Source organism: Aythya marila (genome assembly GCF_965140915.1).
Source record: "Aythya marila genome assembly, chromosome: 2".
Classification (NCBI taxonomy): domain Eukaryota; kingdom Metazoa; phylum Chordata; class Aves; order Anseriformes; family Anatidae; genus Aythya; species Aythya marila.
This window is the reverse complement of record NC_139043.1, coordinates 23,751,567-23,767,695: the sequence shown is the minus strand read 5'-3', so window position 1 is coordinate 23,767,695 and position 16,129 is coordinate 23,751,567. Positions and strand designations below refer to the sequence as shown.

General features: G+C 40.3%; 1 protein-coding gene across 2 annotated transcripts; it reads right to left on the bottom strand.

Moving 5' to 3' along the window:
- Positions 1-536: 536 nt before the first annotated feature.
- On the bottom strand, positions 537-15,669 carry STEAP1 (STEAP family member 1). 2 transcript variants are annotated; one of them, XM_082755164.1, is made up of 5 exons: positions 15,640-15,669; positions 12,118-12,222; positions 9,378-9,890; positions 7,143-7,307; positions 537-5,456 (listed from the first exon to the last, which is right to left on the bottom strand). In XM_082755164.1, the coding sequence occupies exons 2-5, from the start codon at positions 12,208-12,210 to the stop codon at positions 5,199-5,201; spliced, it is 1,029 nt and encodes a 342-aa protein (XP_082611290.1). In that variant the 5' UTR covers positions 12,211-12,222; positions 15,640-15,669; the 3' UTR covers positions 537-5,198. The 2 variants fall into 2 exon arrangements, with proteins under 2 accessions (XP_082611290.1, XP_082611291.1); XM_082755165.1 differs by lacking the exon at positions 15,640-15,669 and adding an exon at positions 15,364-15,489.
- Positions 15,670-16,129: the final 460 nt, after the last annotated feature.

Here is a 16,129-nt window from a genome sequence, read left to right as displayed (position 1 = left end):
TTATCCTGATACATGCACAAACACAAGTGGACAGACAAGAGAGAAATGCTATCCAATATATGAGTGACAGGACTGGACAAAAAGGCAGAGGACAAATTGGAGAAATATTATGTGGCCATTCTTCAAGTCCAGAAATCAACTTTTTTACTGATTTTCAAATAACGAGGTATTCAGATGGAAAATTCTTTTCCAGTAGAGTATATCCAATGAAACAGTGTATGCATGTATAGAAAAGCTACATGACTACGATTGTCTGTCCAGTTCAAAAGACCCCACAATTGCCACACTTCTTTTTTTTTTTTAATAGTGAGTCCCACAGATAAAATTTAAGGACCAAATATCTCCATCAGTAGTAGCAGTAGTAATATTCTACCAGCCATAGAGGCACCACACATCTTTAACCAAGTCAAGGACATAGCATATTTACCTCACTAATACACTTTCTTGCTACAAAGATGAAACCATGTAAAAAGAAAGAAAGAAACAAAAAAAAAAGACAAACAATGCTATCTTCTGTTGCATCATCTTTATTGGAAGTAGCTGTAGTCTGTTTTGTAAATTGATAATTTGGTTCACTGACTGGTTTTATATTTTCATTTGAGAATCTCTGAAAACTTATTAGGCATACTTAGTAAAGTATCTCAACCACACCCACTTAAATATTATTTTCAATCTGTTGCAAATTTCAAGCAATGATGCAAAATTTGACCTGAATTCAATGAGATATCATTAAGGAGGTTCTCACCAAAATAAATTATTTTACCATCGGCAACAGAAAGTGCTGATAGGATCAAGAAATCCTGGCATTACTGAAAAAAAGTCGGTGACAATGATCAGTCGCTGACAGACAAAGTGATTACAGCAGGCTACATTCTCCAAGGGTGGATTCAGCATGTTTTCAAAAATCGGTCTTTGTTGTGTTCTTTTAAACAATTCTTTTTATCTCATTTTAAGAAAATCAGCTTAAAAGTAGTTAGACTGAATTTCAGAAATGGTTAACACAAAATTTCCTGGAATCAGGGGACAATAGTAGAAACTGTGGATGTAGCAGAAAAGAGAGGAAGACATGAGATCATCATTTCACAGATGAAGCCACACAGTTGACAGTCATGTAGTCTGTTTGGGGTTTTGGTGATAATTTCTAGAACACATTTTTGCCTACTGATTCATGGAAAACTAAGAACCTGACAAACAGGCGAAGTGATGAAACAGTCTTGCTAGCAGAATGGGATTTAAGCTTTGAATTTTAGAAGCACTTACTACTGTGCAGTTTAAACGACTTTGAACTAAAATCTTCACCCAGGGAGTGGTTGGGCACTGGGACAGACTCCCCAGGGCAGTGGTCATGGCAATAAGCCTGATGGAGTTCAAGAAATGTTTGGACAACATTCTCAGACATATTGTCTGTTTTTTGGATGGTCCTGTGTGGAGGCAGAGGTTGGACTCCATGATCCTTGTGGGTCCTTTCCAATCCAGGATATTCTGTGATTCTGTGATCTCTCTTCCTGTCCTTCATGGCTGGCATATGCACACTCCTGTCAGGTCAATTAGACTAGTACATGGCTCTGGATGAATCATTACTTTTTAACTTGATCAAACTCCATGGACTGATTTTACACACTTTTGTGTACAGCTTTACACACTTTTGTTAGAAGAACTGAGATAATTGAGAAGTATGGCCTTTACAGCTTACAGTAAAGGCTGCTGTCAACAGGAATTGACATTAAACCATAGCCAGCACAGCCTGATTCTGGCTTCCTGGGCATTCATCATTGGTACCACTTCTTGAGAATAGTATTCTGGGATCTCGCTATCTCAGGTAGGTCATGAAATTCGTGAAGTCCCTTCAACAGTTCGAGAGTTCTCTCTCCAGTTTCAATTCTGTATCTCCGACTTAATTAAGGAAGTACGTTGTAACCTTTGTAAAGGCATTGCAAAATCCCTTACTCTAGAGTGATGGATTCTTACCAAAGAATATGGCTGTATTACTTTCCCCTCCTCTATGTCTTCACCATTCTTGAGCTTTTCCTGGTCTTTAATCAGCATTTTCAGGGATCACAGGTCTCTTTCCAAAGCATTCCACAACCAATTCAGCTTTCTGTTCCTTCTCAAAAATCTCCTCCAAATGCTAGAATACATGGCCTGTCAGTTAAAAGATCTATCCAAATTTCTTTTCATTACATCTCTCTATGAAAATGTCCATTTTGTTTTTCACATCTATGTCTTCTCTCCTTTGGAAAATCCAGGATTTTCAGCTAGCATGGGGAGAAAGGTCCCCCTTGACTAAAGCTGTTTAAATGTTCATGTCAGCAGCTCTTCTAGGTTTTGTCATGCCTTTTTACCCTTATACAGGTCTGGATGGATATTACACAATGGCAGACACAGTATATATACAATTAAGCATTTAGTGATACATAATTTTATAAAAATAATCAGTGTTATACAAATAAGTGCCTAAAATTGGCAGACACATTTTTTTCTATATTATAGTAGTATACAGACATATTAATACACTGAATTTTGAAATAGCTGTATAAACATAAATTAAAAGGTACATATGCATTCATTGTAATTAGTGTTGAACTAAATCATATCTATGACAAAGGGAGAAATAAACTACTGTTAATAGCATATTCTTCTGCAGCTCTTTACACCCCTTACCTGTCCCTCCTCCCTCACTATTGCATCTGAATGCCTTAAAAGCTTGAACATGCTGTTGCAATGTCTTGCAGAGGAATACTACTCCAGTACTACAGATTGGGAAGTGAGTTACTTAAAGGTGAAGTAGTTTACTAAAGACTTACAAAGCAGGGAAGAGACTTGATATGAGGTCTCAAATTCTGGCTCTAAGCATTCAACAGTGCTTTATAAAGAAAAGGCTGGCTGTTGCACAGAAAACCTTGCTCCTACTTGAGATTTTATTTTACACATGCCGTAGGACTAACTTTGAATGGCTTATTCCAAGGAGTGTCTTCATTCACCTCTTTTCAGTTTTCAGTTATCAAGGGTTCTGTTCTCTGTGTCACAAACCTTGTTAACCTTGAAGCTGTTTATATTTCCCTGTGGCAAAGGGCTGGCTTCTATGACCAGTTGTAAATGATGAATTCAACTATGTGACCAGAATTTAGCAAAACTGGAGATTGAATTCAGTTCTCCAGATTTTCTTAGTAAGGGAGCAGCAGAGCTGATTCTGAAGAGCAAAATTTAACATGTTTTGATAAAACCAAATATTAATCTCTTCAATGGATGCATGCTGGGCTTGCTTGGAGTATTTTAAATCTCATCTTTGTCCTAAGTAGTATATTTGAGCATATGTTTTGAGTAGCTAATGGACAATTTGATTTCTTTATCATAAGACTTTTCTTAACCAGTTCCACTAGAAAAAAAATTACTTTATTAAAGTTTTTATGACTCCTGACAACAAAGTGCAGTTAATATTCCAGGTAAGCTTTTGGTAAGTCCTATCTGCTCTGGTTTCAGCTGGGCCAGAGTTAAAACCAGGACAATCCCTAACATGACTTCTAATTAATTTTATCTATTTCCTCTACAGAAATATAAATGCTCATGTATTGACAACCACATGTTTTCTGTTATTTTAGAAAATTCTTAAGTTCACTTTCCAGACTGGCTTTCTGTGTTTTAGTGCTTACGTCTGTCACGCATTACTGATTTGATACACAATGTCACTCACGTCTCTTCAGTCTATATTACACAGGCCACCATGTCCCCACTTATGTTCACAGTACTACATCAAGTGCAAAACACAAATACAACTTTTAAGTTGCAATAATTGGAGTTATAACCAGGAAAATACAAAATGTAGCATCTCTGTAACTATTTAATTTGTTAATTATGCTCAGTGCACCAAGCCCTCAAATGTACAACAGGATTATTAGCTGCAGAATAATTAGCACCATGTGTTACGTATATTTTTATGTAACCATTGTTTTCCTGTTTGTTTAATACCAGAGCCATTACTAGTTACAATTCTCATTTGGGTGATCCCAGCAATAGCTGGCACCATTAGTCCATGTCCTAGTCAGCTCACACAGGGAAACTGGCAGAAATGTTTCTGCTGCTGGGTGAATATATTAACTACTGCATAACATATTTAAAAATAGATGCTAATAAATGAATTATTCATTTAAAACTTTCAGACAGACCTATGTAACACAAAGAAAGTGAAGCTTCATCAGCTTATACTAAAATTTGAGTAAAAGCAAACATATTCAGAAGTGATTTTACATGAAAATCTCACCAAATCAATGCCAAGGTTCAAATGCCTATTTTTAATGTTTTTCTTCTAGTCACACAATTGTACTGGCCCTAGGGTAAACAGTAAAACACATTTACCTGACATGTGAGCTATCCCACTGGAATAATTTGTGTTAATAAAGATTAGCACATGTCAGCGGCAGCAGGCTTGGGTCAAAAGCATGGAAAATTTCCAGCATCAGAAACAAAAGAATGTGTTCATGGAAAAAAAAAAGGAAAATGTTTTATGGTTCTAAATAAACAGACACACCTAGTCCTGTATAAAATGTAGATCTGAGTCTAAAATCTCTTATTTTAGACTGTGCCTAAGCCTCAGGAGAGATTTGCCTTGCAAAGTTCCCTGGAATTCTGCTTGCTTGATTGTCTGAATTCAATATGTGGTGGGAATGCAACACAATTTTTGTGTGGCTTCTGTGCTAAGGTCCCCATTCCGCAGAGTGAAATGTAGGATGCAGGGGATAAGGGGGGACAGGATAATAAATATTCAAGTTGTTCTCCCTTCATAACACTGAGATTTAACCAGGGAACAAACATGTCTGTGGGATGCAGAAAGCATTCCTGGATTCTGTGGTGTAATGATTTATTTACTTTTTGTGGTCATCTGGACCGATGATTTATGATTGCTTTTGCCAAAGAAAGAATTACGATTGAGGTGATGAAGTACTGGCGTTTTAAGAGCAATGAGTCAGAAGAAAGAAATGATCAAATATCAGAACACCAAATAGATTAAAGTGTAAAATGAATGTTTTCAATTTCTGTCTCTGCAAAGGTCCCAGTTGCATCAAGCATCCCATACCTTTGCAGCTGAAATGAAAAGTAAACAAGTAACATCTAAGAAAAATGTGAAAACAGAACTCACAAGTGAACATTTTGTGGACTTGAGCATATTTACATACAGCAGACAGGAAATGTCCATATGTGATCTACAGCCTGGAAGTCATGCTGGTTTGATTGGTTTGTGTGTTGGCTTCCCAACCACATCTGATCTTTTTTATCCTCTTCCTGAAACATGGGAGGAGCAGTATGCATTTACAGAGCAGGACTACAATAGGAAGAAAAACTGCTACCATAAATGAAGGAGGTGTGTACCAGATAAATTGGTTAACATCAACCCACTTATTCCAAGCAAACACCAGTGCGTGAACTGTGCATAGCAGCAGAGCTACATATCCCATCTTGCTCTGAAAAGAGAAAGATAACAGTAAGTTATTTATTTTTTAAACCTTGGTAAAAAGATTACTCTTTTAAGGAAAAATGGAAATAAGAAAAGGCCTCAAACAACGCATGTAAGTGAAAGAAAAGAAAACATTAGCTTTGAATTAAAATTAAAAACTTGTAATTCAAGAATCCAGCTCTACCTTTCTATGTCACCAGAAAAGATAAGGCACATTTTTCTCCTATTGATATGATAGTGGACTAACAGATCACAGATTCCCCAAACTGTGTCAGTTCTCAATATCTCAGTTTGTAGATGTCACCTGTATCCTAAATTACCATATCTTCTGTGATAAATTATTATGAGTTCAAAAGCAGACTTATAAATGGTTTAATCAACTGTTTGCAAAGGGAATTTTTAAGGTCAGTTAAAGTCAGTAACTCTAGTAAATCTAGTACTATGATAAATCTGGTTTAGGATTTGAGATTAAGGAGAAAAGGAAAAGTTATGCAAGAGTTACTACAAATTTTGTTTCCTGTGTACATAAAAATATTGCTTTTATTACAAAAATGGAATTACTCATCAGTGTAAAGTGCCTTTCTAAGTGGTAAATCTACAGCATATAATTAGTATAAAAGCTATTTTTTTATAAAACTAATCCAATATGTTAGCATTACTCTTCTGGATTTCTCCACCATGATAGCTTAATATGAAAGTAATTATGCACTAGGAGACTCCCTCCTACACCTGTTCATACAGTCTCTGTAGAGCTGACAAACTTTTCTTACAACTGATGTACTTCATAGAATGAACAGATTCCCAAATCACTAATTGTCAAGAAATACATTTTTCATACCTACTTTTCAAATTCATAACAAGTTCTCAAATGACAGGTGCTCAGTAGGTCATTGAATTTTCAGATTTTGGTGTTCAGGGACCCAGCTCAACACTTGCTTAACACAGTGTGATCATACTGATGCCAGCAGAACCACCCCTGATTATTACTGTGCATGATACAGGATGCTAAGAGCAAAACAGGTACTAGGTGAACAAACAAGCACATTTATAGCAGAACTCATGACTGGCTGGATTTGATTATGTGTCTGTTCTAAGACATCCCCTTCTCAGAATACAGCTTTTTGGAGTGGGCTGTGAGGCTAGTGACACTGCATATGGAAAACCTCTGCATTCCAGAAGGCAGGAGGCTTCTGGACCTGCCAGCCACTTGGTATTGCTCAGGCAGTACAGAATAGCCAAAATGGCTCCAAGGGAGCAACAGGCAATGATCATTTTGTAATGGAAATCCATGTTGTATGCCAACACTCTCATCTGGTTCAGTACCACCTACTCCCAGTTCAGCAGGACACAAGGCTTTCCTGGAACATAAAAAGCCCAGAAGGTAACTGAAATGCTTTCAGAGCCAGAGGTCTTAGACCTCAGAATAGTTTCTGAAGGAACAACTGCTGCTGGTCATTTTGGAGCTATCTTTCTTTCCACTTTATTCCCTGAACATGACAACCTTTTCTTCTCCCAAAATAACAAATGAAATGAATATTTTTTGCAGAACAGTTAACAAAGGGTGCTGAATAAACTTTTACATTGGTTTCATTAATGACTCTATATTTAGTATTTTTAACTAGGAATGATGTTAGCTGATAACATACAGTCCTAAAAATGAATAATGACATGCAGTGATGATGTTTATGTGTACCTGAATGTAGTGGAACTCTCTCCAGGTCAAAGAATGATTGACAGATGGGATTGAGGTTATTGCCAATAAAGCCAGCAAAGCAAGTCCCAGAATTCCTAGGGACACATAAATCTCCATTCTCCAAACATCGTGTTCAATCCAAGCATTTTCTTTTTTTTGTTTGACCTGCCAGAAGAATCATAGGGTTGGAAGGGACCTTTAAAGACCATCTAGTCCAAATCCCCAGCCATGGGTAGTGATGTCTTTCACTAGATCAGGTTGCTGAAAGCCCCATTCAACCTGGCCTTGAACACTTCCAATGAAGAGGCATCCACGACTTCTATGGACAACTTGTTCTAGTGTTTCACCAACCCCACTGTAAAAAAAAAAAGTCTTCCTTATATTCAATCAAAATCTACCTCCTTTCAGTTTAAAACCATTGCCCTTGTTCTGTCAGTAGAGACTCTGGTAAAAAAGTCTTCCTCCATCTTTCTTGTAAGCTCCCTTTATATATGGAAAGGCCACAATAAAGTCTGCCTGGAGCCTTCTCTTCTCCAGGCTGAAAAACTCCAACTTTCTCAACCTTTCTGTACAGGAGAAGGGCTCCAGCCCTCTGATTATTTTCTGCTCTAAGAAGTCCACATCATTCTTGTACTGGGGACCCCAAAACTGGATGCAGTACTCCAGGTGGGTCTCAAGGGAGCAGAGAGGGAGAAGTACCTCCCTTGCCCTGCTGGTCATCCTTCTTTTCATGCAGCCCAGGCTACAGCTGGCTTTCTGGCACACAGCCATTTACGTGAAACAGTTATTTTCACAATAATAATTGAGAAATAAGATAAGAAACATAGTATTTTTGTTTGTTTGAATGTCTCTAAGTGTAACTGCTGTTTAATTGTGATGAAAAAGTCTCTACTAGTATCTGTAGAGCTAAGGTAGGCTTTACGTGAGAAGAATTTACAGATTGCATCAGTGTCTTGGCCCAGAACCGACTAGTTCTGAGACCTATCAGCCTGCCCTCACAGCAGGAGAAACCTTACTCTGACAAATACAAACAGACAAAAAAACAATCCTCCATTCATGGCAAAATACTGTATGTAGGAGATTATAACACAAGGAAATATATTTACAGCACTATTTTAGGGATCCAGATTAGCAGGCATTCTTAGCCATGTTATCCTGCCAGAATAGCCTTTTTTTTTTTTTTTTTTTTTTTTTTTTTTAATGACTCGGTGCATTCAGCTGCACTGAATACAATGGTTGATATGGATGAAAATAAAAAAACTGATGTCAAAGCTTGTCCTGTTTATGACTACTTGCAATAGTTCCTTGATGCTGTTAGGGATCACCATAGTGTAATATGCTCCAGATATGATAATTTCTTCACCTTCACTTAAGAACTGGAATCTCACAGAAATTTCTGGTAAACCACTTAAGTCAGATTACCAGTAAGGCTGATCTTCAAAGTTTTCATCAGGTAGTTTGACTGATGACAGAATTCTTAAGAAGCCAGTAACACCCTACTCTGCTTGCAATAAAACCTTATATTAGACTTTAAGGATATTAAAATTGTACCTTTGCACTCTACACCTTATATTGGAATATTCCTTATGCTGGAATACTACCCAAGGTGATACACATGTGCTAGAAACTCTCTAGTCACAGAAGACCTTAGACAGCTTTGCAAACCAATTATTGCTCATGATTTGGAAGCATGAGCAATATAAACTGAAATAAACCGAATTGTTTTAACAAGTTAGTGTGCACCAGCCAAACTGTGTAGCCATCAGTGTTCACAAGTTTAGTCTGTGGCATATATAAATTATTGTAATTTAGTTCAGTTCTCCTTCATTGCTGGCAATTCGCTTTACACAGATGATGTCTTAAAAAGATGTGTGCAGCAGTTTCTGGAGACAGTTAGATTCCACTGATGCAAATAAATCAATCCACATTAAACTAAGTGTTCCAAAGACTTAAACGTACCTGTGAAGCAATTATAATTATGGGTATTTTACACAGAGCTAAGAATTCCCAGATGAAGAAAGTGGCTTACTGAATACACACTGGCACAGCTGTGTTGACTCTTGACTCCCTATAAAACGCTTTAACAAGTAGGCTCTGCTCTATCGCTTAGCAGTGAGGAGCTGTTTCAAAAGCAAAGGCAATAAAAACACCTTCCTCCCTAACCAGATTTGTCTGGATGTACAACACAAGGATTCTCTCAACACTGAAATGTTGGTATTTGTGAGCCCATCATACCTGCTGGAATGCCCAGTTGAGCAGCTTGTATCTGTATGATCTTCTCATTGGATAGCACAGGCTATAGCAGGCGTGCATTGTAGCGAAGAAGAAACTGAGAAGTCCAAATTGTTTTCTTGACAACATCCATCTATCCAGCCACTGGGGAAACCTTTTGTACTTGGTGCCAAAGTACAGCTGGAAACCAGCCGCTAGTATTCCTGGTAAATATACCAGTGCTAAAAGTGTAATTGAAACCACTGGTAAAACTTTGTTTATGACAAGGATTGGAATTTTATAGAAAACATTTTCATTTCTTGTTACAAAAGGATATATGACATCTCTTAGAGAAGTGTAAATAAATGTTAATAATGAGATCGCAGATGCTATCTTCATTGGTAAGTGCCACTTGGGGAACAGCTCCTGCTTGCAGTGCTGTTCTGAAGAGTGTTCAAACTCACCAAAATGGTGTGCTTGATGTAAATTAAAAAGTGCGGCTACTTCTGGTGGATTGGTAACTTGCATATCCACATTCTGGAAAAGACAGAAAGGAAATGTAAAGTGAGATCAAACCCCAGTATTCACACTATTTGCCATCATGGCTTTTATATTGTGCAGCACTGAAACCATATACAAACAAAACAAAACAAAAAACCAAAACACATGCATACTATTAAAGACAAGGTAGATTGAAAATACAATATTTCAAACAGCATAGTTAGAGCAAGGCAATTTTACTGTAGATTTCTCATTCTTCATTCATCATCCATGGTGATTTCAAAATAGATTTTCATTCCAGGAAGTTAACTACACCACAAGGGAAGATTACATTTTGCAAAGCATCATTACAACTTTTTATGGTAGGCACTCCAGATTTCAAGATTTCCAATTTCAGCTAGAGACTTAATAATGTAACCCAAATAATATGCACAACAACAGAATCCAGAGACATGACACTACAGTATTTCATTCAGTCACTGCTATTTTCATGACACTTAACTGGGGGAATAAGGATGTAAATAGAAATATTTGGGATCCAGCATATTAGACCAGCTGTGCATCTGTCAACTCTATCTCAAATTCCAATGCTTTTATTCCCATCCTCCCTAAATGTAATAACATCCTCTTAACTTTTATAAAAACTTGTGAAATTGAGGCACTTCAGTTCAAAAAGCTGAATTTTTACTGCCAAATAGTCATGGTTTGATTCTAGTCTCACAGATCTTGGCAGAATTATTACAGACTTAAGAAGAAGCTAAGCTAGGACAAAATTTTAGTATAATGTTATAAACTGTTTTACATTGAGATAATGTATTAAAAGATTGTCCCAAACTTACAGTCTGGGGACAAGGTATATGATCAACATAAGTACAAAATGAAAATATGTGCACCAACAGCAGGACATTGCAGTTGATGCAGCAGACAGCTGTCTAGGGGTGGGGAGCTAAGAATTTGAAACATTCAGAAATTAACGTGCCACCCCTTTAATAATCCAGTGAAATGCAAATTAAATCTGAACTAATGCAGCAACGGCTCGGCTTTAGAATGGCTAAAGTTGCAGGTGTCCAGGTCTCCAGAAAGTGACATGGCACTGTGAGGCTTGAGGAAGACAAGTACTAGTAGAAAGCTGTAAGTTGGCAGTCACAGAACCATACAATCATCAGGGTTGGAAAATACCTTCAAGATGATCAAATCTGCTAGGATACAGGAGATCTGCTTATTTCAGCAATATGATCTGTCTTTATTCTTCAGAATCAAATATTATATTGAAGCTGGTTAAGAGGTCAATTCTTGTAAATACTTGTAAATAATGCAAGCATAAGCAGGTGTAAGCCTTCTATTTAGCTTCAGTAATACACAGGTGTTTTGCGTGCTTTGCTTTCTTTTAACAGAGAAATAACAAACATACACTGCTATCTTGCCATAAAATCCTAAATGGAGACAAAGCTAGCCTGTTTCCACATGTCTGACTGACTTGCTTGCAGTGCCTCACAGTAAAATTCAAGGGCATGCTCTTTATTGGGATTTTATAGTTAAATAGCTAATACATGCTGATGTATTAATAAAAATGTATCTTTGCAATGTACCAGTGAAGGTATAGCCTAGGTAACTTCTGTTCTCTAGTCTGTGAGGAGAAGTAGAGTGTAGTTTTTATGCATTGCAGAATCAGGTATGAGTATAATTTACATAAACTGAAATTCACCTCTGAACCCAGTTTCACCTAAAGATTCCTGTTTGAGACAGTTTGTAAAGCCTAATGCAGTATTCCACAGACTGAGGTCACAACTGAACAGCAAGTTGTGGCTTGAACTTCTGTGCATCAGGTGTTGCAGAGGCAAATACTGATGAAATGGATTTCTCCCGGCCTTTTTTGTGTGGTGTGCAAAACTTACTAAATGCAAAGTGGCAACAATAAAGACTCTATCCAGGATAAGCTTTACATTCCTGTTCAAAAATCACAAATTATTTCTATAGAGTTTTGTTCAGCTGGTAGAATGCAACTAACAATTAACATCATATAACTATTACTATGTGTTTTTTTCTTAACAAATCTTGTGTATTTTTTTTTTTAGCATGGAATGCGATTAAATTGAATGAGTTGCTCCTTATCTTTTTATCTCTCCATGTCAATATTGAGAGAAGACTTCAGAAGCATTGATGATATGCCAGTGTTATGGAAACACAGTACGTTTGGACAAAATCAAATAAAGTCTGCAATATTCTGTGTGACGTATGAGCTGCTCTTTTACAGAAACATTACCAAGTTGCTAAGGTTTCCTCTATTTCTCCTCGGCACGATGCTCTGACCTGCATTCTGATCAATGGTATGACTATCGCCTTCCCTCTTCTCCATTGCAGAAACTCCCTGCAAAACAAACACAGGATGTAAAACAGGTTTTGAAATGCCCTACTGGAACTTTGAGGCCTATTTTCCCTCAAAATGTTTTCTTCCCCCTCCTCCACCCGTTTGCCAGAGAAGCTGTGATAATCTAGGGAAAAGAAAGTCTGTCCTCTGAGAACAGAAGAGCTCTTTTTTTTTTTTTTATAGTTATTTAAAGTGAAGTGGAGACTAAGAGAGCAGATAAATCAACAGAACAAAATCACCTATGAAAAGCAATATTTAAGCTAAATGCCCATGTTGCTACTGGAATGAAGGACTTAAATCAGGCTGAAAGTTTTAAAAATAGAACAACAGAGTTTGAAACAGTTTTTGAATAGGAATAACAGTTAAAATGTTATGAAGATGGATTTTTGTTAGGTTTACAAAAAGCTTTAATGTGTCTATCCTAGCAAGAGACTGGACTTACTGATATAAGAAACCCATGCAAATCTGCAGTTCCTAATACTTTTTAGGTTTTACAATTCAGATTTTCAGGCTTGGTCTACCTGACAGTCATCCTGTGGCTTTAGAGGTGTATTCTCCCCTCAAGATTGTCAGGAAACTCCAGTTGGAGCTTTGCTCATTCTATTCCAAGGTACTCTGTCTATATTTATCAATACAAGAGGAAGCAAAAATAGTTCTTAGCTGTTAAGGACTAGAAGAAATCAGAGGCCAGAAAACAAAGACGAAGAGAAGGGATATTTCTTTCTCAGGATCCTAACCCCGAAGTCTTGTAAAAATAATGAAAAATATTCTGTAAAATAACTGCAGGGGGTTACCCTGCAAGGTGGACTTCTGATAGGCACAGTACAGTTACACACTGCTCGAAGCGATGTGCTAGCGCCAAGGCACTGGAAGGTCAGGCTGCCCTGCCGCAGCGTAGCTCTGTGACCACCTGTACGGCTGTGACTAGTTAGCTCCTCCAGGAACCTACCGAGCAGCTGGATTACTAGACATGAAACTACTTTACTAAATAGAGATTCTTTTATATCTGTAAAACTTTTGTGAAATTGTATCAGTTGTACCTATTTTTGTTGTGCTTCAGTGGATGAATCCACACTGTCTTGTGCTATCTGGTACAAACATTTGCTTTTTGCCAAGCCACCAGCCTCCTGAAGCCTAAGTATTTTCCTAAGTATTTCTCTTTTGACTTTTTTCCCCTCCTGCTAACAAGCTCTCCCTTTGGGCATAACCTTTTGGCCAAGTGTTGCAGAGTAGGGTCAATAAGAGCTTCCCTCTGAAGGTCAGGCTATTAACCCTTTCCTATGCCATTAGCTGCTTTTATATCCTACTGCTGAAGGCAATTTTTTTTTTTTCGCTAGGGCTAGACCTGGTGTTTCATGCTATCCTCATAAAACTTCAGCTCTGCCACTCCCAGAATTAGTTACAAATTCTATGTTTTGATATATTGTATCTCTAGCTGCTACAATGACAAAGAATAGTTTACAAACAGACCTTGGTCTAATGTACTTACATGGAAAAAAAGGAACAGAGTGATTTCCAGACCTATTTTTAAAAGAACTCAGAATATCAAGGGCAATCACACAGTTTTTGAGGCCTACCCTCTGATTTTTAAAATTTGAAGTGTGCATGTGGAAATAAAAAAAAAAAAAGGATGTGAAGAAGTCTTAGACTGACTTTTTACTTTTTTTGGATGATGAGATCAACTTTTTAAAATTATTAAAACAGATGATGGCTCACATATATTTGCTCCTATTTTATTTTTTTCTTTACCTACCTCAATTGAGCTTTCATCTGTTAACATCACCAGCCTACAGGAGCTTACACAGTGATCCCTGCCTCTTCTGAACTGTCCTCCTCTGGCTGCCACACTATCTTGGAGGTCCGAAAGCATATTTTTGATTGAGGAGCTCTGCGTGGAAATGCTTAACTCACCTGACCCTTATGTTAATATCAGTCTTAATTTAGAAATGAAGAGTCCAGTAATAGCTTCTAATTAGAGGCTTGGGTTGATGACTTTGTAGTAAATAGTATAGTGACGTGAAAAAAATCATGAGCTGGGATGTCACTTACTGATCCTAAAAGCTGATTTGGGGAAACAATGTTTAATACACTCCTAATGCTTTATGTGACAGGAAAAAAAATAAATAAATAAAAGAAATTGTGTGTGAATGAATGCATATACTCTAACAGTGAAATATGGGTTACAGCCCTGCGACTGCATGCAAGGAAGAGTAGGTGCCAAACCAGATAACTCTGATATCTGAGATAAAAGTTACTTCTTTGATACAGCTGATAACAAAGCGCAGTAATAGCCTACATACAAGGCACTTGTAATTCTGTTATACAGTGCCTTGCGAATTATCATAACAGAGTCCTTTACAGCGTGCCTCTGTCTGCAATATGTCTGAAGAAAGTCCCGTGAGAGACAGAACCCAGGCACGTCCATCCATCCTCCGCGCCCATGCCTCCCTCTCCAGAAGGCAGCAGCGCAGCTGGCTGCGAGTGAGGATGGAGGATCTCCAGCTGCGGAAGGCCAAGTTTCCAGCGCTGGGTGTAGTGCAGTTTGGGAGAAGCAAACAGGCTCATTACAGCGCTGAGCCGACAGAGATCCAAACCGGGCAGACCTGACTCTGCCAAAACGTCTTCCGAAGTCAATGGGAGGCTTGCCTGAGTAAGGGTTTTCAGAGCTGGCTCACCGAATAAAGCAAAAATGGCTAAAATAAACAGGCTAAGATCACAACGCTGGGGTGATGGAGCAGGCGCGGGACGGTGGCAGCATCCCCACTCCTCTGGCACCATCGAAGAACGACCGGGTGAGAGCGTTTGGGGCAATCGCCTCAATTTTAAGGTGCTGTGGAGGCACCCGAGAGAGCCGAGCTGGCCGCCCACCCCTCACCCTGCTGTCCCGGCTCGTCGGGAGCCCGCCCGAGCTCTGCGGAGACCCCTGCGGGGACCGGGGCCGGCGAGCCCCGCTCCGTGCCCTCCTCGGCCAAGCCGCGCGGGGGGCAGACGAGCCCGGCTCGGGGCCCCGCCATCAGCGCTGCCGGGGCCGGCCCAGGTGAGCTCGTCCCGTCCCGTCCCGTCCCGTCCCGTCCCGGGGCGAAGCGGAGCAGGGCGCCAGACCCCGGCCGCAGCCCGCCCGCCGCCCCGGGGCTCACCCACCTCAGCCCGCCGGCAGCGGCGCCTTCTTGTGCCCGGGCGGCGGCGCGGGGCTTCCCCGGGAGCCCCGGCTCGGCTCGGCTCGGCTGGGTTAGGACGGGGAGAGCCCTGCGCGGCCGCGCCGGGGCGGGCGGCCTCGGGTCAGCCCCGCAGCGGCCGGCAGGAGCTGAGGGGAGCGGCGGGGGAAGGGGGGGCCCGGCCGCCGGCTCCATCTCCCCTCCCCTCCCCGCCCGGCCCCGCCTTCCGCGCCCATCGCGCTCCCCCCGGCCCGGCGGGCACCTGAGCGCCAGGGCTCGCCTCAGGGTCGGAGCTCGCCTCAGGGCTGCCCGCCTGGCCCGGCCCGGCCCGCGGAGCCCGCTGGGGCCTCGCCTGGACAAAGGGCGCCTTCACCTGCGCCCTCCCCGCCCGGGAGGAGGAAGGAGAGAGAGGGAAAGGAGCAAAGGCACCGCTCGCCGCCCCTCACACCCCTGAGCGGGAACCTTCTCCTCATCCCTTCTCCCTGCCCTGCTGCTTCCCCAGCCAGACAAAGGGCTGTATTGAACCCTGCTGCTAACGCGAGCAAGCCTCACTTTAAAAAGAAAATAAATACATTTATTCTTCAGGTACCACCGTCTCGTACCTTTTTTTTTCCTGTGCTGCCGGCTCTGACAAGGCGGTTTTGTCACAGGGCAGCGTGGGCTCATTGCCTCGCGAAAGCTCCGTGCTCGAGGATATTTCAACACTTGGTGGCTTTCTGACGTCGCAGAAAACGTGGCCAGTCTGCCCCAGA

What these genes read in the sequence shown, in the direction of transcription:
- STEAP1 (XM_082755164.1), bottom strand. Translation starts at nt 12,210, where the DNA reads ATGGAGAAGAGGGAAGGCGATAGTCATACCATTGATCAGAATGCAGGT. An exon ending in TCAACTGGGCATTCCAGCAG is followed by an intron (nt 7,308 to 9,377) that starts GTATGATGGGCT and finishes TTCTTCTGGCAG; the next exon opens with GTCAAACAAAAAAAAGAAAA. An exon ending in GAGAGTTCCACTACATTCAG is followed by an intron (nt 5,457 to 7,142) that starts GTACACATAAAC and finishes TTCTCTTTTCAG; the next exon opens with AGCAAGATGGGATATGTAGC.